This window comes from Ranitomeya variabilis, chromosome 5 (assembly GCF_051348905.1).
Source record: "Ranitomeya variabilis isolate aRanVar5 chromosome 5, aRanVar5.hap1, whole genome shotgun sequence".
NCBI lineage: Eukaryota > Metazoa > Chordata > Amphibia > Anura > Dendrobatidae > Ranitomeya > Ranitomeya variabilis.
Window position 1 is genome coordinate 459,014,017 of NC_135236.1, and position 26,079 is coordinate 459,040,095.

Sequence of the window (26,079 nt, forward strand, 5' to 3'; positions counted from 1 at the left end):
ATAATGTTAATGAATCAGTGACAAAGTTGAAGTTACGCAGGGGATGGATCTTTCAGCAAGACAATGATCCAAAACACCGCTCCAAATCTACTCAGGCATTCATGCAGAGGAACAATTACATTGTTCTGGAATGGCCATCCCAGTCCCCAGACCTGAATATCATTGAACATCTGTGGGATCATTTGAAGAGGGCTGTCCATGCTCGGCGACCGTCAAACTTAACTGAACTGGAATTGTTTTGTAAAGAGGAATGGTCAAAAATACCTTCATCCAGGAACTCGTTAAAAGCTACAAGAAGCGAATAGAGGCTGTTATTTTTGCAAAAGGAGGATCTACTAAATATTAATGTCACTTTTCTGGTGAGGTGCCGATACTTATGCACCTGTCAAATTTTGTTTGAATGCAGATTGCACATTTTCTGTTAGTACAATAAACCTCATTTCAAGGCAGAAACATTACTGTGTCCAACAGTTATTAGATATATGAAACTGAAATAGCTGTTGCAAAAAAAAACAATTTTTATAAAACATTAAAGGGAGGGTGCCGTGATTTTAGTTTTTGTATTAATAATTATTGATTATATAATCAATTATTTTTAATACAAAAGTAAATGTACTACTTTCATACTTTTTTACTTATTCACTTTTACTTTTGCCCCTGGAGGCCGCCATTTTTATTAGTGTGGGTGTAAGTGTCTGGGCACGACACTTGCACACCTCACTTACGGCAGCCATGGGCATAGGAGACTGCAGTCGGGCCCGACCGCATCTCTTTCATTGAGGCCGCTCCTCCTGCCTCTCAGCTGTGACTAGGGCACGCCCACTGAGCTGCTACGTCACAGCTGTGAGAGGAGATCGCGGCCACTTTGTTTATTTCCCCTGTCATCGCACACACAGCTCAGTGCGTGCGATGACAGGAGCTGCCAGGGAGAAGCTGCTGCTGGGAAGCGAGGGTCCGGGGTAAGTATCTGCAGCGAGGAGCTGTGATTGCAGCCTGTACTTCGTATTACATTACAGGCTGCAATGACTGCCGACCTGTTGAGAGCACAGCAGGGAGATCGTCGCACTGCTCTGCCCTGAACATGATTCAGCACTTACTGGGAGAGGACTGAAGGTAAGTACAGGGTTTTTATTTTCTTATGCATATACCACTGCTGCCTGCCCCTATATACCACCTACCACTGCTACCTGCCCCTATATACCACCTACTACTGCTACCTGCCCATATATATACCACTTGCCCATATATATACCACCTGCCCCTATATATATACCACCTACCACTGCTACCTGCCCCTATATACCACCTACCACTGCTACCTGCCCCTATATACCACCTACCACTGCTACCTGCCCCTATATACCACCTACCACTGCTACCTGCCCCTATATACCACCTACCACTGCTACCTGCCCCTATATACCACCTACTACTGCTACCTGCCCCTATATACCACCTACCACTGCTACCTGCCCCTATATACCACCTACCACTGCTACCAGCCCCTATATACCACCTACCACTGCTACCTGCCCCTATATACCACCTACCACTGCTACCTGCCCCTATATACCACCTACCACTGCTACCTGCCCCTATATACCACCTACCACTGCTACCAGCCCCTATATACCACCTACCACTGCTACCTGCCCCTATATATCACTGCTGCCTGCCCAAATATAGCACCTACCACTGCTACCTGCCCTTATATACCACTGCTGCCTGCCCCAATATACCACCTACCACTGCTACCTGCCTCTATATACCATCTACCACTGCTACCTGCCTCTATATACCACTTACCACTGCTACCTGCCTCTATATACCACCTACCACTGCTACCTGCCCCTATATACCACCTACCACTGCTACCTGCCCCTATATACCACCTACTACTGCTACCTGCCCCTATATACCACCTACCACTGCTACCTGCCCCTATATACCACCTACCACTGCTACCTGCCCCTATATACCACCTACCACTGCTACCTGCCCCTATATACCACCTACTACTGCTACCTGCCCCTATATACCACCTACCACTGCTACCTGCCCCTATATACCATCTACCACTGCTACCAGCCCCTATATACCACCTACCACTGCTACCTGCCCCTATATACCACCTACCACTGCTACCTGCCCCTATATACCACCTACCACTGCTACCTGCCCCTATATACCACCTACCACTGCTACCAGCCCCTATATACCACCTACCACTGCTACCTGCCCCTATATATCACTGCTGCCTGCCCAAATATAGCACCTACCACTGCTACCTGCCCTTATATACCACTGCTGCCTGCCCCAATATACCACCTACCACTGCTACCTGCCTCTATATACCACCTACCACTGCTACCTGCCTCTATATACCACTTACCACTGCTACCTGCCTCTATATACCACTGCTACCTGCCTCTGTATACCACTGCTACTTGCCTCTATACCACTGCTACCTGCCTCTGTATACCACTGCTACCTGCCTCTGTATACCACTGCTACCTGCCTCTGTATACCACTGCTACCTGCCTCTGTATACCACTGCTACCTGCCTCTGTATACCACTGCTACCTGCCTCTGTATACCACTGCTACCTGCCTCTGTATACCACTGCTACCTGCCTCTGTATACCACTGCTACCTGCCTCTGTATACCACTGCTACCTGCATCTATATACACCTACCACTGCTACCTCTGTCCTGTGTAGCTAATCTAGTCCTGTGTATCTAATCCTGTCCTGTGTACTGTGTCCTCAGCAGTCAGTATCACACAGGACAGGATTAGATACACGGCTCAGCAGTCGGTATCACACAGGATTAGATACACGGCTCAGCAGTCGGTATCACACAGGACAGGATTAGATACACGGCTCAGCAGTCGGTATCACACAGGACAGGATTAGATACACGGCTCAGCAGTCAGTATCTAATCCTCTCCTATGCACTCCTCTCCCCCTGCGTGTCTTTCCCCATTGTGGTTTATTATTTTTGTTGTGGGAGTTGAGGGAGTCGGGGATTATGCGTTCAGTATGGTTTAAAAAAGATTAATAAAGGACTTTATTCTGGCCGAGTCTTTATTTACAATACAACTATAGGATTAGTAATGGATGGGGGTGCCTTATAGACGCCTCTCCATTACTAAGCCGTGGGCTTGATGTCACCGGACAATATGAAGGTGACATTAACCCCACAAATATGAACCCCACTTGCTACCGCTACAGGGCAAGTGGAAATTGCCAGGCAAAGTGCCACAAAAGGCACATGTAAAAGGCGGCTGAGAGCTGATGTTTGTAGCCTGGGGGAAGGACAATATCCATGGCCCCTTCCTAGGCTATTAATGTCAGCCCACAGCTGTCTGCATAGTATTTGATGGTTATTAATTATAGGGGGCTCCACGACTTTTTTTTGGGGGGGTGTCCCCCATTTTAATAGCCAGTAAAGGCTAAGTATACAGTTGGGAGCGTGTGAGTGTGAGCACACCCTCCCCCCCATAGATCAGTACACTGCTCTCCTTAAATACTCTGTGCCCCTGTCACCCTGCTCCTTCCACCATACGTCTCTGACCTCCCTAGAGCAGCACAATACCATTATTGTATTATGTGAGATCTATATGGCGTCGTTTTGTGAGAAGTATATGGCGGTATTATGTGTGATGTATATGGCGGTATTATGTGTGCTCTGGCGGTATTATGTGTGCTCTATATGGCGGTATTATGTGTGCTCTATATGGCAGTATTATGTGTGCTCTATATGGCGGTATTATGTGTGATCTATATGGTGGTATGTGAGATCTATATGGTGGTATTATGTGTGCTCTATATGGCGGTATTATGTGTGCTCTATATGGCGGTATTGTGTGTGAAGTATATGGCGGTATTATGTGTGAAGTATATTGCGGTATTATGTGAGAACTATAGGACAGTATTATGTGTGCTCTATACGGCGGTATTGTGTGCTCTATATGGCGATATTATGTGTGATCTACATGGTGGTATGTGAGATCTATATGATGGTATTATGTGTGAAGTGTATGGCGGTATTATGTGTGAAGTATATTGCGGTATTGTGTGCTCTGTATGGCGGTATTATGTGTGCTCTATATGGCGGTATTATGTGTGCTGTATATGGCGGTATTATGTGTGCTCTATATGGCGGTATTATGTGTGCTCTATATGGCGGTATTATGTGTGCTCTATATGGCGGTATTGTGTGTGCTCTATATGGCGGTATTGTGTGTGATCTATATGGGGGTATTATGTGAGATCTATATGACGGTATTATGTGTGAAGTATATGGCGGTATTATGTGTGAAGTATATTGCGGTATTATGTGAGAACTATAGGACAGTATTATGTGTGCTCTATACGGCGGTATTGTGTGCTCTATATGGCGATATTATGTGTGATCTACATGGTGGTATTATGTGTGAAGACTATGGAAGTATCATCTGCAGAAAGGGGACCCAATCTAGGGTGGTTCCGGTTGAGCAGCTGCACGCGGGTCTGGGGTAATAGAGGGGGCAGCATGACCTCCAGTTAGGTGCCTTCAGGGAAGGGCTGGTAAGGCAGCTGAAGAGAGGGGTCTCATGTTTATCGTTACTATATGGCTACATTTCCTTCCCAGCATCACCCCGGACTGCGCCTGTCACCTCGCTTTCACACATCGCCAGGACAGGATCAGAGGAGGGGAATGGGGTCTTTGCATGCAAAGTCTGGATCAGAACAGGCCATCAATCAGCAGAAATGTTTCCTGGATTTCTGAGCAGACGGTCCATCCATGTGTATAAAAGACAGCGCTCTATGTACAATCCCTGGCTGCTCCGCACACCGAACAGCGTGCCCCCCATAGACCAGCACACTGCTCTCCTGAAATACTCTGTGCTGCTGTCACCCTGCTCCCTCCACCATATATCTCCCAGAATCCTTGCTGCCTGCCATCCTCGGTGACTGTCTACTTGTCAGTATAACTTTGCAGTCACCAACAAAATGGCTGCACACTGTGTTCCTGAATCCTCTCATTCCCTAGCAAACACCAGAAGGGGAGGAGAGGAATGATATCACACCCATGTCAGCAGACTCAGCCCATAATTACTGCAGTGCAGTAATGTGAGCTAGTTGTACACTAGGTTTTTGTCAAATTTCATTAGCTGCTCCCCCTAGTGTTTAAAAGTGGAAATGCCAAACCTTTTAAAATTATTTTTCATATTTTACTAAATTAAAAACAAATGATAATATTTTTTAAGAAAATGTAAACATTAATTCTTTACATTTTTTCAATCGCTGTAAAAAAAATGTTTTTGATGGCACCTTCCCTTTAAGCTTAAGATTAATAGGGGTGCCCAAACTTTTTCATATAACTGTATATACCTTTTCCCTGACGGACTGGGTTTGGCTAACGGCCCTATCAGATCGACCGCTACTCAGCTAAATGGTTCCTCCACAATGGGGAGGGGGCGTAATTTGACCTTGCATCGATCTCCCCTCTTGCCAATGCACTGGCAACTGTCACAAGTCTGGCAGTACTGACGAACATCATAGGTTACCCCCGGCCAAAAAAAGTTTTATGTCAGACGATGCCTGGTGCGACTGACTCCGAAGTACCTGGCCAAGGGTATGTCATGAGAGATTCGCAGTAACTCCTGCCTATACTTCTTGGGAACTACCAGCTGTCATTTTATAGTGGGGCTCGTCCCTGTGTGGTGCTGCTCTGTGATCCGGTAGAGGAGTCCCTGCTTCCATATAAACTGTTCCCCTTCCAGTACCCCTCTCCCCTCCTGTGCCTTCCCACGATATCCCTCCAATGAAGGATCTTCAAGTAACTCCCTCTTAAATTCAGCTGGCGTGGCCCAAGAAATGTGTCTGGCTATGGGAATACGTGTAGGGCTGGGATGTCTTACCTGGGCCTCCTCTGAGTGTGATTCCGCCTCCGCAGCTCGAGCTTGTCTCCGGGTGGTCACAGGATATGTCTCAGCCAGAGGGGCAACCGAGAAGGGAGACAACATGGGCCCCAAGTCATTTCCCAGCAAGACGTCTGCAGGCAAATCCTCCATCAAGCCGACCTCAACAAGGCCATCTCCGACTCCCCAGTTCAGGTGAATCCTGGCAGTGGGCAGTCGATGTATGGCTCCCCCTGCTACACGGACTGCCACTGTCCGGTCCGTCTTCTCTTGGTCCCAGACGAGATGAGGCTTCACAAGGGTCAAAGTTGCCCCGGAATCTCTTAGTCCCTGCATACGTTTCCCATTAACCCACACGACCTGTCGATGCTGTTGTTGATTATCTGCCCGAGCTGCCTGCACGGGGTCTACTTTATGCAGCACTTCCTCCATCTCTTCCACCCCCTGGTTAGTCATAGCCCCCAATGCCGGGTCAGCTTCGCCTTGGTAGCAGTGTACAGCGGCACGGCTGAAGGTAGCTGTTCCCACCTTTGGCCACTGGGTATGCTGAGTCCGGTTGGGACATTGTCTTTGCAGGTGTCCCAGCTGATGGCAGGTGTGGCATCGCGCCCCAGGGGGACTGTTGTAGGCCGGGTTTTTTAGCTGGTCCCCCTACAGTCTTCTGTGGTTTGGGGGCCTCCAGGTCCATGGGCAGACCCCTAGTGACCATCTTTCATCCGGACAACTGAGGCCTCCTGGCATCATGATGTTCATCGGCCAGACGAGCGGCCTCCTCAAGAGTCGTTGGCCGCCTGTCCCGGAGCCATTCCTGTGTCTCGGGGGTTAGTCCATTAAAGAATCGTTCTAACAAGAAGAGCTGGAGGACGTCCTCCTTAGTGTTGCTTGGCTCCCTTGTACCCACTGTAGCAGTGACCGCCGTAATTTACAGGCCCATTCAGCGTGGGTATCGGTTACTCATTTTATAAGTCCGGGAAACTTTTGGCGGTATGCCTCTGGTGTCAGCGTATACCGGGCCAAGATCACTTCTTTGATCCGCTCATAGTCCATACAGTCCTCATCAGGTACCGTGCCAGCTCCACTTTGGTCCACTCTGCCAACTTCATCTTGGCTAGCTCTATCCTGGTCCGCTCGGCCATCTTTTCCTTCAGATCTCTACTGCAGGGTTTGGGCCATAGAACGCCAGTCTGTTCTTTACCTCCCTCTGGAATTCAGTCTCCTCCACGTTCACATTGGGGGGCGCTGCACTGTCGTGTTCCATGATGGCTGCTATCAAATCCGCTTTTGTTTTGTTGCTGGCGATTAACCCTCGGGCTTCCAACAGATCTTTTAATGTAGTCCTCTTTAACTTCTGGTAGTTGTTTTCCATTCATTTTTTTCCTCCTGTAGACGGGGTATCACATCCCACTGTCTGCCACCAGTGTGACGGGGTCTACCGTGCTGGAGTACCTCTTTCAGTACCACCCCGTGTTTCAGGAGGTCCACTCTGCTTTGGCTGGAGTCTGAATGAAGGACGCTGGCTGAAATTGCTTGGTTACATGGGCGCATATAAAAGATCACTGCTTCTCCACGTATTTCCAGTATGACAACACTTTACTCACAGGACACAGAATATATCACACAGATACAGAGGACAGGCCAATTGAAAAGTGGCAGGCCAGACATACATTACAATAGCCGCAGGTGGCCAGAGCCTGACGATATTTACTGTAGGAATTACAAAGGTGGGGGAGGACAGAAGGGGGATATCTTGTCCCCTCTGCCCAGGGGCGCAGCCTGTGGGCTGATGCATTAGTGACATGCATCTCACATGGAACCTATTATACATACATATAACTGCACAACATACTCTGGGTGCTGGGGGGTTCCATAACATATATATCATATATATACACTCACCGGCCACTTTATTAGGTACACCATGCTAGTAACGGGTTGGACCCCCTTTTGCCTTCAGAACTGCCTCAATTCTTCGTGGCATAGATTCAACAAGGTGCTGGAAGCATTCCTCAGAGATTTTGGTCCATATTGACATGATGGCATCACACAGTTGCCGCAGATTTGTCGGCTGCACATCCCAAAGATGCTCCATACAAGGCAGGATGGATCCATGCTTTCATGTTGTTTACGCCAAATTCTGACCCTACCATCCGAATGTCGCAGCAGAAATCGAGACTCATCAGACCAAGCAACGTTTTTCCAATCTTCTACTGTCCAATTTCGATGAGCTTGTACAAATTGTAGCCTCAGTTTCCTGTTCTTAGCTGAAAGGAGTGGTACCCGGTGTGGTCTTCTGCTGCTGTAGCCCATCTGCCTCAAAGTTCGACGCACTGTGCGTTCAGAGATGCTCTTAGGCCTACCTTGGTTGTAACGGGTGGCGATTTGAGTCACTGTTGCCTTTCTATCAGCTCGAACCAGTCTGCCCATTCTCCTCTGACCTCTGGCATCAACAAGGCATTTCCGCCCACAGAACTGCCGCTCACTGGATTTTTTTTCTTTTTCGGACCATTCTCTGTAAACCCTAGAGATGGTTGTGCGTGAAAATCCCAGTAGATCAGCAGTTTCTGAAATACTCAGACCAGCCCTTCTGGCACCAACAACCATGCCACGTTCAAAGGCACTCAAATCACCTTTCTTCCCCATACTGATGCTCGGTTTGAACTGCAGGAGATTGTCTTGACCATGTCTACATGCCTAAATGCACTGAGTTGCCGCCATGTGATTGGCTGATTAGAAATTAAGTGTTAACAAGAAGTTGGACAGGTGTACCTAATAAAGTGGCCGGTGAGTGTATATCATATATATATATATATATATATATATATATATATATATATATATATAATGTTGCACGGTAGCGATTTTTATTATTTTTTTTTATAAGGTGGGTTACTTCCGTCTGGTTGTTGTGATGCCATTTTCCTGTTGATGAATTGAAAGTGTCTGAAGTTATCATGCAAGACCTTAATTTTAACCAAAATGCTTTTGAATACAGGTATGGTCATTTAATGATAGTATATGCAAAACTTTTTGCAGTCTGTCTTCTATTTATTGATCAGAACTTAGAGAGTAATTCATTGCTTACAATGCCAAACTTAGTATTTTGTAACATAACCTCTTGCTTTAATTACTGCCCTACCTCAACTGGCGTTGAAGCCACTAGGTTATTGAAGACATCCTGAGGGATTTTGCTCCATTCCATTTGCAAATCTCCAAACAATTCATCCTTACTGCTATGGGTACGGGCCCCAACTCATTGCCCTAACTCATCCCAAAGGGTCTCTATAGAGTTTAAATCAGGTGAATTGGCTTGGCCGTTCCAACAGGTGAACATTTTTCTTTGCTAACCAATTTTCTCCTAAATAGGTGTGCAGGATCATTGTCTTCCTGGAATTTCCAGCTCCTGCCTACTTTGGTTTTGCCATGTGGCAGCATTACATTCTCCAGTATATCCTTGTACATGGTAGCATTCATATTTCCATCAATTCTATGCAGAGGGCCAATGGCAGATGCAGAAAAGCAGCCCCAAACCATGACATTGTTACCACCATGTTTTACTGTAGGTGTTTGGTACTTTACATCATTACATTTTCCAATTAGGCGGTATATATAGTGCTTGCCATCACTACCAAACAGAATGAACTTGGATTCATCTGACCACAATACCTTAAACCAATCTGTCTCTTTCCATTGGCTGTGTTCTTTGGCAAACTCAAGTCGCACCTTCCGGATCTTTGCAGGGATGAAAGGCTTCTTGACTGGAACTCGTGCATTCAACCCTACTGCTCTTAGCTGTAGTACCACAGTTTGGCTACTCACTTTGTCCCCTTATTCTTTCATTCCGTGCAAAATCTGTACAGCACTTTTATTGACATCAGATGCCAACTTTTTCTTAATAATGTGATCAACTTTGGAGGAAATTTTCCATGGTTGTCCACTTCTAGCATGTCAGCTGTTCCATAACCTTCTTTTTCTTTATTATACTTGACACTTGACTCTGAGGGTAGTTGAATTCCATAGCTACCTCTTTTTGGCTTTTGCCTTACATCACTCTCAGAATCTGGTGATAAATTTGGCTTGGTCTTTGTTTTAACCTCAAAACACACAAACAAACCAAAAAATAAAAGATTTTAGGCAAAATTTGACTACCCATGAGAAAATATGCAAAACGTTTTGGCCCAGCAAATGTTGAAAAGTAACACATGAATGGATAAAACAATGTGAAACACAATTTTCATCCTTATAGCTGACAACCATTTGCTTCCATTTACTAAAATCACCAGAAAAATGGCATCACAACAACCAGACAGAAGTAATCACATTTAAAAAAAAAAAAAAGAGATGCAAAACTTTTGGTTGCTACTGTTTGTGTATATGTACTTGTATATGTTTGCACTTAAGAGCATAATGCATTTTCTTGATTTTCACAGTCATAGCTGTTGCCTAATTGAATCTACTCTTGTATCTGTAAATGTGCATTACTATAGTTGAGCAAGCTGATAAATCTACAGTAGTTGTCTGAAAATACCAAGAGAAACATACCATGGTCGCTAAGGTATACATTTTCCTAGCTACTCGGGGGATTTATGAACGTGTGAATCAGCTAAAACAGTTGTGTAATCAAAGGCGAGCTGGATTTTATCAGCGCCACTTTTATGGTGTCCATTAGGTTGGATTTCAAGATGTTAGGCTAATCCCCCTGTGACCAGTCAGGAGTAAAATGCATGCCGCTGACCCTGAGCATTAGATTTATATGTTGATGGCTCGATATCCCTAGCATTTATGGAGTTAATCCAATTATAACATCCGTAAGAATGCTCTTGTGAAATAGTAATCCTGAGCAGATCCATAAATCCCCAAGAAGCATATTTCGGAGCAAGCCTGTGCCCAGTAGAAGACCTGTAGCATTCACGCACCAGGAGAGCGGTTTGTGGACTGTACTCCGAAAGTAATAATGGAGGGGGCCATAACGTCTCAATGTCGCATTTTATGATGGTTATTGCTTCAACATTCATAACATTCAGTACCTGTATGAATTTATGACCATTCCATTAAATGCGTTCCTTCTACCAATTCATTAGGATCCAAGGACATGACTAAGCGTGACATATTTGCAGTACATAAAACATGCTGCTAATGGTTTGATTGAATTCTTTTGAATCTAAAAGTTACTTTTCTGCATTTTTTTAAACTTTCGTTGATTTGAAATCTCTTTCGACTAACAATATTCAGCATATTAGCCTAACAATTGAAAGTGGTCCCATTAAAATTAGCATCCAGGAGATTCTTCTTTTTAATATATTCCTATTGCTATTTTTATACCTAGAGGCTGAATACATCAGAGTATAAATAATTTTTACATGGAAATGCCCTTTCGGCTGTTAATAGTACAGGAACTCCCTCAAGTGAGTCACTCAATGCCAAAGACACCGGCTCTTCCATAATTAAATTATCCAAGACATCCGCTTTCATATTTTCGGTTACAGATAAGCTCTAACAGGGTGTCACTATTTGCTTATGTAACCTTTTAATAAATGTTACACAAGTGATAAATGCATATTATGTCTGATGTAGGGCAGAAATGCAAGGGAAGGATTTAAAAATGTCGGCAATGAGTGACATTATTACCATTTAGGTGTATGTCATCTGCTAGATTTGTAGATGCAGAATAATTATTTTTTTTATACAGAGAAGGGTGCCCTTTTCATAAATGACATGGCAGTTGTATTCTGGAGCATATTTCTCACTTCTGTTTCTAAAATTGGATATGCTGATTAGGGTAAAGTTATTAAAAATGAACAATTTCCATCAAAATCATCGTTCTGTGGGTAAAATTTTAACCATCAGGTTAATCGAACAATGTTGCGTCGTCTTTAGCAGGAAAAAGTTGGACGTGTGAAAAAGTTTCATCCTATAGTCACAAGCCCATGAAAGAAATCTCTGGAAAGAACTTTCCCAGAGAGATTGTTCGTCCGTTGACCTGTGTCAATGAACATGTACGCCCAGTTTCAACAAATGTATTTGACCAATTTGAACTAAAACTTGCATAGCTGTTTCAAAATAGTAATTGCTCAGTAGGTGATCATTAGCTTTGCTAGTCAATGGCCAGCTTAAAATGGTATCTGGCTCCGCTTAATTCCGCATCTGGAGGCGAGTGGAGCAGATGTGGAATGAAGTTCTCTGTCTTCTTCGCACCTGAGATCCGATTCACTCCTGCAAGAGAATCAGATCTCGCGAAGATGACACTCGGCTCAAACTCAGACAGAGTTTAATCCGAGTGATACTAGCATAATTGGCCTGATTCTCTCACATGATGGAACAGACAGCCATGTGATCCTTATGCAGTGACCTGGAAGAAAGTGGTTGTCTATGATAAGAGATTCTCAATACGGCACCACAGATGTTCACAGGTTTGTGTAGCGAAGTCTCATTCACTTTTGATGGCGCAAAATTAAAAAGACAGAGAACCTGTGAACAGGTGTGGTTCTGTTTTTGGAAGAAAGTAGCCATGTTGGTGTTTCTGGAGACAGTCTAAAAAAAATTTGACAAACGTATTAAAAGACTAATGACTTCTAATAAATTTAAAGCATTCTGGGCTATTCATAAAATATAACGTATCATATGTCTTCAATGATCAGGCGTGCATTTGCTCCAGAATTTGCACTGTTTTCTGAATTATTGACAACTTTCTTGGTACAAGGTGTCTGTCCAGAACATGGCCACTAATGGAGGGCCATGTAACCAGACCCATCTTTGGGAATCCACTGTTCATGGCCTTAGGAAAATTTTGCACGCACAGTGTAAATCAAACTGTTATTCCATGGAGGCTGCTGGTCAGATCTGGTAATGTGCAGCTCCAATAACAGCCATATTCCAGATGGGGGTGCCGTACTGTCAGCAGAAAAGACCGGCCTCTTAAACATTTAGATGGCTGTTTAGCAAATGTTGGTTCCGCCGATCATTCGGCCAGTAGCTATCTTTTCCAATTCCTCTATATATAGGAGCACTGTATATGGGGGACTATAGGCTAGATTGAGACCTTTTTTAGTTATTAAACATATGTTTGAAAAATTAACAAAGACCAAATATTTTAGCAGCATACTACTAGGTGTGAAGTAGAGGGTTATAATAAATTAAATAGAAGTGGTTCAACATGATTCTTATTGGCACATAAATGGTAAAGAATCTATTTATGGCTACATACAGTCATGGCAGTGACTCGATATTTACAGTGTTGACCCTTATTTTGGAAGGCTTCTGCGATTTCCCATGGCATGTTGAATATCCGCTCCTGGGAAAAATCCTGAATGATGGCAACCCATTCTTGTCTAATCAATGCTTGGAGTTTTTTACGAATTCTGGATTTTTGTTTGTCCATTGCTTTTTGAGGATTGGACATAGATTCTCAATAGGATTGAGATCTGCGAGTTTCCTGGGCATGGACCCAAAATTTTTAATTTTTTTCTCCACCAAGCAACTTATTGCATTTGCCTTTTGACATTGTCCTCCATCATGCTGAAAAACATTGCTCATGACCAAATTGCTCCTGCATGAATGATTAGATACCATTCATGGCAGTGTTCTTAGGCAAAACTGTGAATGAGCCCAGTCACTTGGACGAAAAACAACCCCACACATGAATGGCTTCAGGATGCTTTACTATTGGCATGACACAAGATTCATAGTAGCGTTCACTTTTTCATTTCTGATTAATCATTCTTCCAGATGTCCCAAACAGTCTCAAGGGGTCTTCATAAAACAATATAACCTTACCCCAGTCCTTTGAAGGCCAATCCCTCTAAAAGCCTTTACCTGACACTGCGTGCAGATACACTGTCACGTGCCTGCTTCCATTCCAGATCAAGATCTTCACTGGTGTTGAATAGCTGAATCCTCTTTAGGAGACAGTCCTAGCACATGTTGTACTTCCTTGAGTGCTCTGAAGCCTTCTTCACAGCAATTGAATCTCCTCTCTTTGACGTTATTGTTGATCCAATATATGGTTGATTTATGGGCATTCTTGCAAGAATGTCTGTAAATTAATTTTGATGCAAAGCAATGATGACTGCACTGGTTTCGTTAGAGGTAACCTTGGTTAATAGAAGAAGACAATAGGCCTGATACATCAAGGTGTTTATGCCAGTTTTCCAGCATAAAACACCTTGAAATGTAAAGAAAAAAAAACACTTCAAAAATATTGTTACATGTGTAATTTTTCCGCCAGTCCTTTCCAGCTTCCCTAAAGTGGATCTTGAAAAGGTCCGGTGAGGCTCGCTCATCTGACTCATCCAAATTTATTCCACCTAAGTGGTGTAAGTGTCACCAGAAGTTTACTGCAGAAATAACACTTCTGGCGGAGGTGCATGGACGTTGTAAGGTGCCCTAAATTCATTAAGATCCTGTGGCTCTTAATAATGTAGGCACATCTTACTCTAGCTGTTCTGGTCATTTAAGATTGGCGTGCAAAACACGGGTCTTAATATGTTGGGCCCCATGATTTCAAGCCCCAGGTACCCACCTATTAAAGCAACCAGTCTGCTCTTATAATTCAATCAGCATGACGGTGAGATCAGATGCCTTGTCCTTGTTAACGCTTTCTCCTGAGCTAACGAGAACACTGAAATGATGTGAGCAGGTCATTTTGTGGCAAGGCTATAATCATTGGAAATGGGATATTTGTAGTTAAGTCCATTTTCATTGCAAGGAATGATATGCCAATTTTTTGCAATTCATCTGATCACTCATAACAAACCAGGATGAATAAAAATTTACACTGTAAAAACTGAAGCCGCAAAGTTTGTGAAAACCAAAATTTGTGTTGGTCTCCAAACTTTTGGCCACGACTGTACGTTGAATGGAAATGAAGGAGTGTTTGCGGTTACGTTTGCAGGGCATTGGTTGGGTGTGTGTAAATTTCTCCCTCTTTGCACAATCTTCCATTAAAGAGCTGTTTTTTTTTTTTTTACTAATTGAACACTGGTAGCAAGGCAACAATGCATAGATGTCAATAAAAGGCTTAAGTAACGTTTTATGTCAACATGATTTATTCTTCTTTGCTGGGCTAAGATTAAATGAGCAATTTCCTGGCAGTTGGAGGTTTAGACGTTCCAGGTGTTATTTCTGTCTCTGAGCTTCCTGAGATCACTGTACTTGTAAACCGTGACCCTGTCTTTACAGCCAGTCATTTGATTTTTTTTTTCCCTCACTGGGCTGGGAACTTGAGCTCAAGCCATCACTGTCACAGCTGATACTAAGGCATGCAAAAAATGCCCGACAGCTATCAACCCACACATCCAGCAACAACTGGTTCCTTCCTCTCTTCCTGTGGAAGAGTAACATCCTCTTAGGAGAAATCTACCCTGAGGAATGCAGTTCTAACAGGAGGGCTTTCACACAGGAAATTATTCATGTGCCACTTACAGAAAAGTGCTTCTGTAGCTTGGACTGTCAACTCATAATGAGCTTCCTGCTGACCTAGAACATGCTGGCGCTCTCCCTGGCTCCCCACTAAATATCAATTTGTTTTGTGCACCTTTGCAAACATCTCACTACTCTGTCGGACAACTTTTGGTAATTGTTTATGTTGGGCTAAGTCATTACATTTTTACTCTTGTTAATCACCCGCTACCCTTATTAAGGGTTAGCCAGCTCTTGGAGATGTTGACTTCTGCTGCTGCAAAAGTACAAAAAAGCTGCTAGAAGCTATGTTCACACGTCGCGTTTTTGCTGCATTTTTTTTCATGCAAATTAAGCTGCGTTTTACAGTAATGGCAAAAGCTATAATGTTTCAGAAATCTCATGCACACACTAGTTTTTTATTTTCCTGCCTGAATTGGAAAACTGTTGCATTTTTTTTTTTTTAAATTGCAGCATGTCATTTTTCAGCATTTTTTCTCTCCCATAGAAAGCAATGAATAAGTGCAAAACACAGGTATCAGGTTTTGCTGCATTTTTAGTGAAATAAAGCAGGTACAAGCCGTATGTGGAACCCATTTATTTTTGTAATTTTCCCAAGTTTAAACCATAATTCTCCTCACCTGAGAAATTAGTGATGTGTAAAACGAAACACTTGGCCGACCAAGGTGTAAAATTGAACAATACCTGATCTGAGTTGACAAAAGTGTGAAAGTAAACGGTGTCCTACAAACTCAATGCTCTTCCAATGTCTTGGGTAAACTATTCCTGACCAATTCACCTCCCCCCACTGTTATATGTGTAATTGTGTATGTTTTCATGAACTCGTGAACTTTTTTTGTTCAGAAGTCACTATTTTTTCCAATGAATAATTTGATCAAGTTGCACTTTTTTCCCAAAAATGGTTTCACATATGTCTTGCATTGGTGACCTGTTTTCATGCTTCTCTGGTGGAAGCAAAGCTGAACTTTGTGATCCTTAAAAATGCATCAAAAAAAGTAGCTAAATCTGCTTTTTGTAAGCAGCTTCTTTACTGCCAAGAGAACAGCTTTTGCTTGCAGAAAGAAAATGCAGTAAAAATGCAACGTGTGAACATGGCCTTACATTGTAGTTTTCACTTAAAAGATGGCCTGAGGCACAAAAGTATAGTTTCTCAAATTTTGATTCTCGTTACACAGGAGAGTAAAATTATTTATACTGGTGAGGGTGGTGTGTAGGTGGGTAAAATCAAAGACTGACTGTATTTTTCTGTGGTTTTCTTGTATATATCCTCTAGCTTAGACATAGTAAAGTCATCTTGGTGCTTCAGTGTGTTCTGGGAATGGCCACTGCACGATGTAAGGAGCTGTGGTGTTACAGCGCCTTACACTGTTTACTCTTGGCTACCAGCTAATCTGTGGGGGTGGTATTAATGAGCTTTACGAAGAACAGGCCATCAATATCTAAGTTTTGGACAAAGCCTAAAGCCAGGAAATGGCACCATTTGTAGATAAAACTTACTTCTTATAATAACTGACTGAAACTGTCCAGGATCGAGAACCAACAGTGGACTCCAGAGATGCCATTCAACTTTAGCATTGGAAAAAGCAACTGTTGCTAGATGACTGCAGGATTGGCCAGTTTTCTAGGCAACGACACTTCAATAATTAACAAATAACCCTAATTGTCAGGGGAGGAATTTTAATAAACCGTGAATTGGTAAGTTGTTTCGTTCTGCCGGCACTATCCAATTAGGCCCACCAATCAATATGGGACCAACCATTTACTTTTGTATGTACCTATAATATGTAGGACTTATCCACCACAATGACATGCTCATGTAAATTTGGAATAGGCTGCATGGCCAAGATAATCACCACTTTTGTCACAGACCAACTTACTGCAATTTGTAAATCGCTGATTAATGCTATATTACAGTAGATAACCACCAGTGAGTTTTGCTACTGCTAAGATGAAAGGATGCTGGTGCTTCCGTAGCCTACATACTTCCATAACCATGCTTTCACATTGCGTTCAGGCACTTGTTCATTGACCCTGTTGGAAATGACTTCTGCAAAACGGGACTCTGATGTATGCACTGATGGGGCCATCACAGACTATAATGATGCCAGCAGAGTGACGGTGCGCTCTGGCGTGCATTATTTCCGGGCTTATACGTCTGAGTGTCTGCCTCCAGTAGTTGTACACCCCCAAAAATGATGCACGGCAGAGCACACGTTCCCTCTGCTGGCATCATTATAGTCTATGACTCCATCGGCGCATATGTTCGAATCCTGTTTTGTGGGGGTTTCAGACTTAAGCCCCGAAGGAGCCACCGACTGGGCGCCTATGTGAAATGTCTGAATACCCATATCTTACTAGTGTACATAGCACTTCAATACAGTGTTCCTCGCGATTTCCAATGCATCTTCTGTGTTTAGTGCTGTAGGCTCTGAACGCTTTCCTGCTCTGATTGCACAGGTCACATTGTTATTTTTAGCCCTTACCGTGTGCCTCCGTGTTTTTGTAATTTATGTAAGTGCTGGAGTGTTATCCTTCCTGGGCTGTTAAATTTAGACTTGGCTGTTGCTGAGGAATTTCTCACCTTTAGCGATCTGCAGTCTTACAATTGCTTCAGTCAGCTCACACATCTTTACTGCATAGTTAGAAACTTTAACGGTATATCTTTTATTGCAGTAAGTAACTTTCTAATTTATTTTTTTTACGTTTTTTTCAATCTACTGATTAAACATCTGTGAATGGCCTAGAATTTATTTTTATAATTACGACCTGTTACAACATAGCATAAATGTACTTACTAACTGACTTAGAAAAGAAGGCAAGGATCAAGCAATCAAACGATCTTTCATTGAAAAAAAAGATCTGTTAGCGGAAAAAAACAAACATGACCGCTTTAACTTTAATCAATGACGGTCTGTCATTCAAGGATAAGCGGAAATGAGTGGCACATCTGTCCAACAATGGGTAAAAAAATAAATTTTACTTATTGGACGGATGTGCCACTCATTTCCTCTTTTCCTTGAATATTGGGCTAAACTTCACCAGCAGGACCGGCATCTGACACATAGATCTCAACATCGGAAGACATGACGTGGTGAGCTCACAATCCCACCCCCCTCTCTCAAATTACAGTCTGTGATAGGTCGGCTAAAACTATTGTTCATCCTTAAGGCACAACTCCTGTTTTTTTGTTTTTTGGGGTTTTTTTTTCAATTATTCCAGCTGCTGTCGGTGACGTTTCTGTACACTTCCAGCAGCTTGTGACCTGCCCCAATGGTGCTATGGTTCGCTGGGCGATCCAGAAGTCACTCACTACTCAATGTAACTCATTGAGAGCTTGTGATTGTTACCTCTGACTACCGGCCAATCGGATGAAGTGAACACTGCATGAGTGTGCCAACAGAGCAAGAAGAAATTAATGAGCTGGTGGCAATCTAAATACACCTCCCTGTCCAAGAATGTGGACCCTGAGAATCTGCTCGGGGGCCTGATGAAAGGTCGAGGGCCATAAATGGCCCTGGGGCCTGAGGTTCCCCACCCCTGGTCTAGGTGATCAGGGCAGCGAGAAGCCATCCAAAACACATGGTCCCAGTTGGCTTTTGTCTTCTCTGAAAGCATTCTGATTAAAACATAAACTGCTGCAATAATGTAGCCAATATCTGTCTAAATAATTAAAACAACACTACTAAAATATAATTAATAGTTGTTGGTGAAATTAGCAATATGTATTTAAAGGGAGCCCGTCTGTAGATTCGTGCTGCCCGAGCTACGGGCAGCATAGATCAGAGCCTTGCTGTATGATTGCAGCTGTGTGTTTTTTTTAACTCTTAAACGCTATAGCTTTTCAGAGAAAATAAATGTTGAAAAGTCCCGCTGGATCTATATGAAGAGAAATAACTATTCTGGTGCTTCTCCCCGCCCCACTCCTGGTGATTGACAGATCTCTCCCTATGTACTCACATGTTTGTAACCTATCAATAAGCTGGATCTGGGAGAAGGCCACTTTGGACTAGTTATATCTCTCCCTATAGTCCCTGCCAGATTTTAAGCTAGATTTCCCCAGAAACTCCTTGACATGTCCGAGTCCTCTAATTGTAGCTGCTGTAAGGACTCTGGAACAGTTCTTCTTTTTCTAGCTTTCTAGTAGTAATGGTATACGTTTTCAACCACCTGGCCATATGCCACCGAACTGCTTCCTATTCTAATTGGCCAGCTTCAGAGAAGAAAAAAACAAATGCCCACAGAGAAGTTCAACGGTAGATGCCCAATTGGGTAAATTGAAAATTTGCACCATTATTACTGGGGGTGGGAGGGGAGCAAACTTTGGAACAGAGGGGCACAGAAGGAAAAAAAAAAAAGACTGTTCTATAATCAGTGGAGCAGCACCACTTTGAGGAGGTACTCTGTTTAACCCCTTAGTGACAGGGCCAAATTTTCAGCTTTGATGTGTCACTTTGTGATAATAACTCTGAAATGCTTCTACACCTTCCAGAGATTGTTCTGTTTTTGTGACACATTGTACTTTTTTACTGCAATTTTTAAGCTTTGTATGTTTGTATGCTTTAGGGCTCTTTTCCATTTGCGAGAAACACGTCCGTGTCTCGCATGTGAAAACCAAGCTCTGGCGCCGGCACATTGGAGCGGAGCGTGCGGCCGCGTAGCAATACATGGAGCTGCACGCTCCGCTCCAAAGTGCCGGCGCCAGAGCTTGGTTTTCACATGCGAGACACGGACGTGTTTCTCGCAAATGGAAAAGAGCCCTAAACCAGATAGTTGCACCTCACAAAACAGTTAATAAATAACATTCTACCTTACATCTACCTTTTTAAGATGTTATAAGGGTTAAAAGATTAGTAACAATTAAAACAAATTTAATGGTAATTTTTCAAATATATATAGCTTTTTTGTCTATTCAGATGATTAATACCAGTAGTGTTGTTTTCTGCAGCGTTGTCATGATAATGGTGGATTCCTGATTAAAAACATATTCTAAGCTCACAACTGAAAATATCACTCAGCGATTCATGTACTAAACCTAATAGATTTTTGAATTTGTAAGAAGGGGAAAATGTGAAGGTCCATTCATCTGGAAAGCAGAAGTGTTCCCTCGTTGAGATCAATGCTTCCTCATTTCCCAGTATTGTTCCCAATGTAAAAATGCCTCTGAAGATTAATGTGGCTTACCTACATTTAGCAACTACAGATACATAAATGTAACATACTGGTATTACATTAGCTGAAGTAATGTTAGTGACTCAGTAATTTGCTTGGGGCTTATTTTTAGAGGTATCACAAGACTTAGAGTTGTCTCACCATGACAATCATATTTCTCCAGAAGTGGCCTCTATTCAAGCGAATGGTCATTATAGATTTGCCAAAACAATGCTGTCTGTCAATGGCTCTCCATTCAGATTCATACAGATGGAAAATGGAGAAAAAGATTAATTATTTTCTAGATCAGTATATTCATCAGAAATCTTGTGTACACAGACAAACCATGAGTACTGGGTCTCCTGATCCTCATACCAGCTGAGTATGGGGTCTTACCGGCAATCACAAGGACCCAGACTCTTGTCTACACTAATCTGGGAAAAACATCCCAAAACAGGCAGACTGAAGATGAGTTTCTGGTCAGGTTCTACAGTAAGTCATGTAAAATGGTTGGACATTGACTTGTTGCGTAACTTTCTCTCCTACGTGGTACTTGTGAGAGTTTTTCATTTCTCAAAGGAGATAATGTGCAGTCACAAATTCACAGTGATTTCTTACTAACCTATGGTGATGTGCTATTTAGGCACACTTCCATTTGTGGCATGTATTAGAAAGTGTTTCTTTGGCTGGTGACTTTGGCAGCCTATATATGGTACTCCATACAGTTGTTTCTAGACAGGAACGTGTTTTGAATCTGATAGATGGAGGGCTATTTTATTTTCCTGGGACACTGTTAGAACTAACCTGCTGACAAAATCCTCAGGACTCGTAATAAAATGTTAACAGTTTTGCGCCATGTATTTCAGCACTGGACTGGAGCCTTCGTCCAATTCATCATCATACAGTGGGGAAAATAAGTATTTGATACACTGCAAATTTTGCAACTTTTTCAACCTACAAAGAATGCAGAGGTCTATTGTTTTTATTGTAAGTACATGTCAACTGTGAGACAGAATCTTGAAAAAAATTTCAGAAAATCATAGTATGATTTTTACATAATTATATTGCATTTTATTAGATGAAATAAGTATTTGATACAATAGAAAAACAGAACTTAATATTTGGTGCAGAAACTTTTGTTTGCAATTACAGAGGTCAGACATTTCCTGTAGTTCTTGACCAAGTTTTCACACACTGCATCACGGATTTTGGCCCACTCCTCCATACAGATCTTTCAGGTTTTGGGGCTGTCGCTGGGCAACATTGAGTTTCAGCTCCCTCCACAGATGTTCTATTGCATTGTGGTCTGGAGACTTGCCTGGCCACTCCAGGACCTTGAAATGCTTCTTACGGAGCCACTCCTTAGTTGCCTTGGCTGGGTGTTTTTTTGGTCATTGTCATGCTGGGAGACCCAGCCACAACCCATCTTCAATGCTCTTACTGAGGGAAGGAGGTTGTTGACCAAAATCTATTGATACGTGACCCCATCCATCCTCCCTTCAATACAGTGTAGTCGTCTTGTCCCCTTTTTGCAGAAAAGTACCCCCAAAGTTTGCTTCCCCCACCATGCTTCACAGTTGGAACGGTGTTCTTGGGGTTGCACTCATCTTCCTCCAAACACGGCGAGTGGACTTGATACCAAAAAGTTCTATATTGTTCTCATCTGACCACATGGCCTACTCCCATGCATCCTCTGGATCATCCAGATGGTCATTGGCGAACTTAAAACGGGCCTGGACATGTGCTGGAGAGAGCAGGGGGACCTTGCATTCCCTGCAGGATTTTAATCCATGACAGCGTAGTGTGTTACTAATGGTAATGTTTGAGCCTGTGGTCCCAGCTCTCTTCAGGTAATTGACCAAGTCCTAGTTCAGAATCATTCCTGACCTTTCTCAGAATCATCCTTAACCCACAAGGCGAGATGTTACATGGACCCCCAGACCAAAAAAGATTGACAGTCATCTTGTGTTTCCTTCATTTTCTAATAATTGTGCCAACAGTTGACACCTTTTCACCAAGCTGCTTGCCTATTGTCCTGTAGTCCATCCCATCCTTGTGCAAGTCTACAATTTTGTCCCTGGTTTCCTTAGACAGCTCTTTGGTCTTGGCCATCGTGGGGAGGTTGGAGTGTGATTGAGTGTGTGGGCAGGTGTCTTTTATACAGGTAATGAGTTCAAACAGGTGGAATTAATACAGGTAATTAGTGCAGAGTAGGAGGGCTTAAACAAAAACTAACAGGTCTCTGAGAACCAGAATTCTTGCTGGTTGGTAGGTGGTCAAATTCTTATTTCATCCAATAAAACTCTAATTATGTGAAACTCATACAATGTGATTTTTTTTTTTTTTTTTTTTTTTTTTTATAAAGATTCTGACTCTTACAGTTGAAGTGTACCTACAATAAAAATTACAGACCTCTCCATTCTTTGTATGTGGGAAAACTTCGGCATTCAATCAAATATGTATTTTCCCCTCTGTGTACCTGATGACGACTCTCATTCAAAATTGAAACGTGTTACACAATTTTCCAGAATAACCCCAAAATGTAATCCTTTGCCACAAGTCCTGAAGAATCTGTTCTCGTGTTTGGTTTGGTGGGACCTGTGAAAACAAAATGGCCCTTTTTCTTAGTGTTCCGCTTCCTAGAAACTCAATTTTTTCCTGATTAAATTCCTTTCCTGTTCCAATGATTAAATAAAAGCGACTGATAAAAGTTTATCAAATGAAAATATAAGCTGAAAAACAATACCACCCTTCCTTTATCTTCATAATTTCTGTATCAAAATGTCATTTGAAGAAAATCTTCCCTTAGTATAGAAAATGGATGGTTATTATCTTAACCCAAATGCATAAAACATCCTACAAATCCTTTTACGGCATATAATTTAATTGTGCCCTCGGGGGTTTACATAGAAATGAAGCGAGAGGTGCACACGGACAATCATTTTATGGTCTGTCAACACTAATACATGGAAAACTGAGTAGTTCGTCGTCGTGTCGAAACACGTTGCAGAAGTCAGACGTTCATGACTATGTAGAGAATTGCAGTGCAAGGACTTTTTTATGAGAAAAGGAAGCTCAAGCGACCCTTTGTTATCTCTGTGGTAGAGCTAAAAAATAGTAAGAGGATGTGGTCCGGGGGGTGACACTGTTGCACATCCAGGATGTGGTGTACTGTGCTATGTAGCAAACGCTAAGTGTGTTTCCCATGTCCCCCAGTAAATAAATGAGTTGCTGCTATAGCATCCGACCGCCGCTCACGAAAATAAGTTGTATCTTGGTCATTTATTAAAGACTCCTGTAACAATTAGTAGCTGAGGGGTAAAGCCTGTACAATGCAGTATCTGTCTTCCTTTACGTTTTGTGACGTTTTCTGTATCAATGACGCCTTCGGTGGATTTATCTTCCTACAACCTAGTGTAAAATGGAGAGTTCTCCTCACTGTGGACCATGACCCTGGGAAGGTCCATCTAGGATTAAACTACTGGATATAGGATTCATTTTTTTTATTGATTGATGGAAAATGGTGAGGAATTGAAACTATTGGTATCTTGTGCAAAGGAGCAGAACTTCTCATTGTGCTCTGGTTAACCCCTTGTTTATGAAACGGTCAGTACGTGTTCCGCTTGCCCTGTAAGACTTGACAACTTCTTCCCAGCGACCTGATATCCAAGTTGCTTGAACATGATTTTAGGATCTATATGTTATGAAATGTCTCACCTGTCCAGTATTCAGAAGGTGCATTCATTTCAATGGGCACAGTGTATTGCTGCATTTCTCACACAGTTTTGGTAAAAATGGGAACTGACTTTTAGGCAATGTTCACACGTTGCGTGTTTGCGGTATTTTTTTTATGCAGGCAAAACCTGCTCTCATATTAGTAAAGAAGCTACTAACAAAAAGCTGGTTTTGCTGCTTTTTTAGTGTGTATTATATGTGCAATTTGTCTAGAGTACATGTGTAATAAAGTTAGTTTTATAAGCAAAAAAAAGTAGCCAAAACGCACGGTTGCATTTTTTTTCCTACATTTTTGCACTCTCATTGCTTTGTATGGGTGAAAATAAACGCTGCAGTTTTCCAATTCGGTTAAGAGAAAAAGGAAAACAAGCCTGTGCATGAGATTTCCGAAATCTGAGATTTTAGCTGGTACTGTAAAAAGCCGGTTTAATTGTTTACATCGTTATGTTAAAGGGGTTGTCCACTACCTCTTTCTAAAAAAATAGCTATTTAATATTTTCCAGTCTCCTCCTTGCTGAGGCTCATTTATCTCCTCCCATGCGGAGCAGTTAATCATCTTATTCTCACTTAATAATCTTTTATAACCATTCTTCATTTTTATATTGCTCTCCTATCCCATTCAAATCTATAGGGGGCTGATGTTCAGTGCCCAGCCGTGGCCACGATCCATTGTTGGACTTGTGTTGTGCAGCTCCGAAACTCGACACGTCAAAATTAAAGTCCTAGACAACTCCTTTAACCGCTTTTTCTGCAATAGATAACTCCTTTAAGGTTATCTGGTCATGTAGTCTAGATAAACTATCCTTAGGATACATCATGAATGTGAGAATAATGGGGGTGTACACTTAGCAGCCCAACTGATCAGCCATTATTAACTCCAGTGGTGGGCAGATGTTAGCATGGTACAGTATAGTTCCGGTCAATGTGTGGCAGCCGCTACCGCATCCTGCACATCAGCTCCTAATCGAGGGGCAGCTAGACTGACACACCACTCTCTTTTATTCTTACATTATTGGGTTTTTGTGACACTACACAGATACATCAGCTGCACGGCGTTGGTGAGAATCTGGGAAGGAGTGACGGCGTGCCTTATAACACATCACCAGCACTGCTTTCTGCCATGAAGAAAAGAGGACACAAAGATGAACCTGTGGCAGATGTGCAACCAGTGTCCCAATCTTCACTCGGCAGCACCTTGGAGCAAATTCTGGACCAGCTAACTATATTGACTCAGGTATCCTCCATGCGCTTGAGAAACTGTATACTCTCTGTTCTTACTAATTTGTGTTTTGTTTAACAAGTTTTAGCATTCATAAAAAAAATACCCAATAGTCATCATGAAAGATTCAGGAAGAATACTTGCTCTATGTGCATTAATAATTCATATCAAGTATGTATGTAACAAGGAAAGAATTAATGTAATGCTCCCGATTTGTTTGTTTTGGGTTTTATGCAATCATCCTGCCAGTTGTCCCCCACAATATATATAGTTGTCTATGAAAGCAAAGCACAGGAAGGAAAGACCACCACCGCTGTCGCACCTGTAGCCAACATATTCAGGAATCAAGGGAAAGAGTATACCGAGCCTCTGGGATTTCAGGTGCCCACTAAATGAAACATCAAGTCAGAAAATGTCCGTGATAATGTCACTCATTGTTCCATAACAATTTCTTTATTGTTTCACATTAAAGATCCCACAGACTCTCCTGCATCCATGTTTTAATGTGAAACAATAAAGGAACTTTTTGTGGGATGGTGAGTGCCACCTTTTTTTTTTGGACGGTGAGTGCCACCTTTTTTTATTGGACGGTGAGTGCCACCTTTTTTTGTGGGACGGTGAGTGCCACATCTTTTTTTGTGTCGGTGAGTGCCACC

General features: G+C 42.6%; 1 protein-coding gene across 5 annotated transcripts in view; it reads left to right on the forward strand.

The window, feature by feature from the left end:
• POC1B (POC1 centriolar protein B) overlaps positions 1–26,079 on the forward strand; it is a 166,446-nt gene that overhangs the window by 128,838 nt on the left and 11,529 nt on the right. For all 5 annotated transcript variants that reach the window (XM_077265440.1, XM_077265444.1, XM_077265443.1 and 2 more), the window contains one exon: positions 25,241–25,438. In XM_077265440.1, coding sequence (XP_077121555.1) covers positions 25,241–25,438 — 198 coding nt within the window. The remainder of the gene's footprint in view (positions 1–25,240; positions 25,439–26,079) is intronic.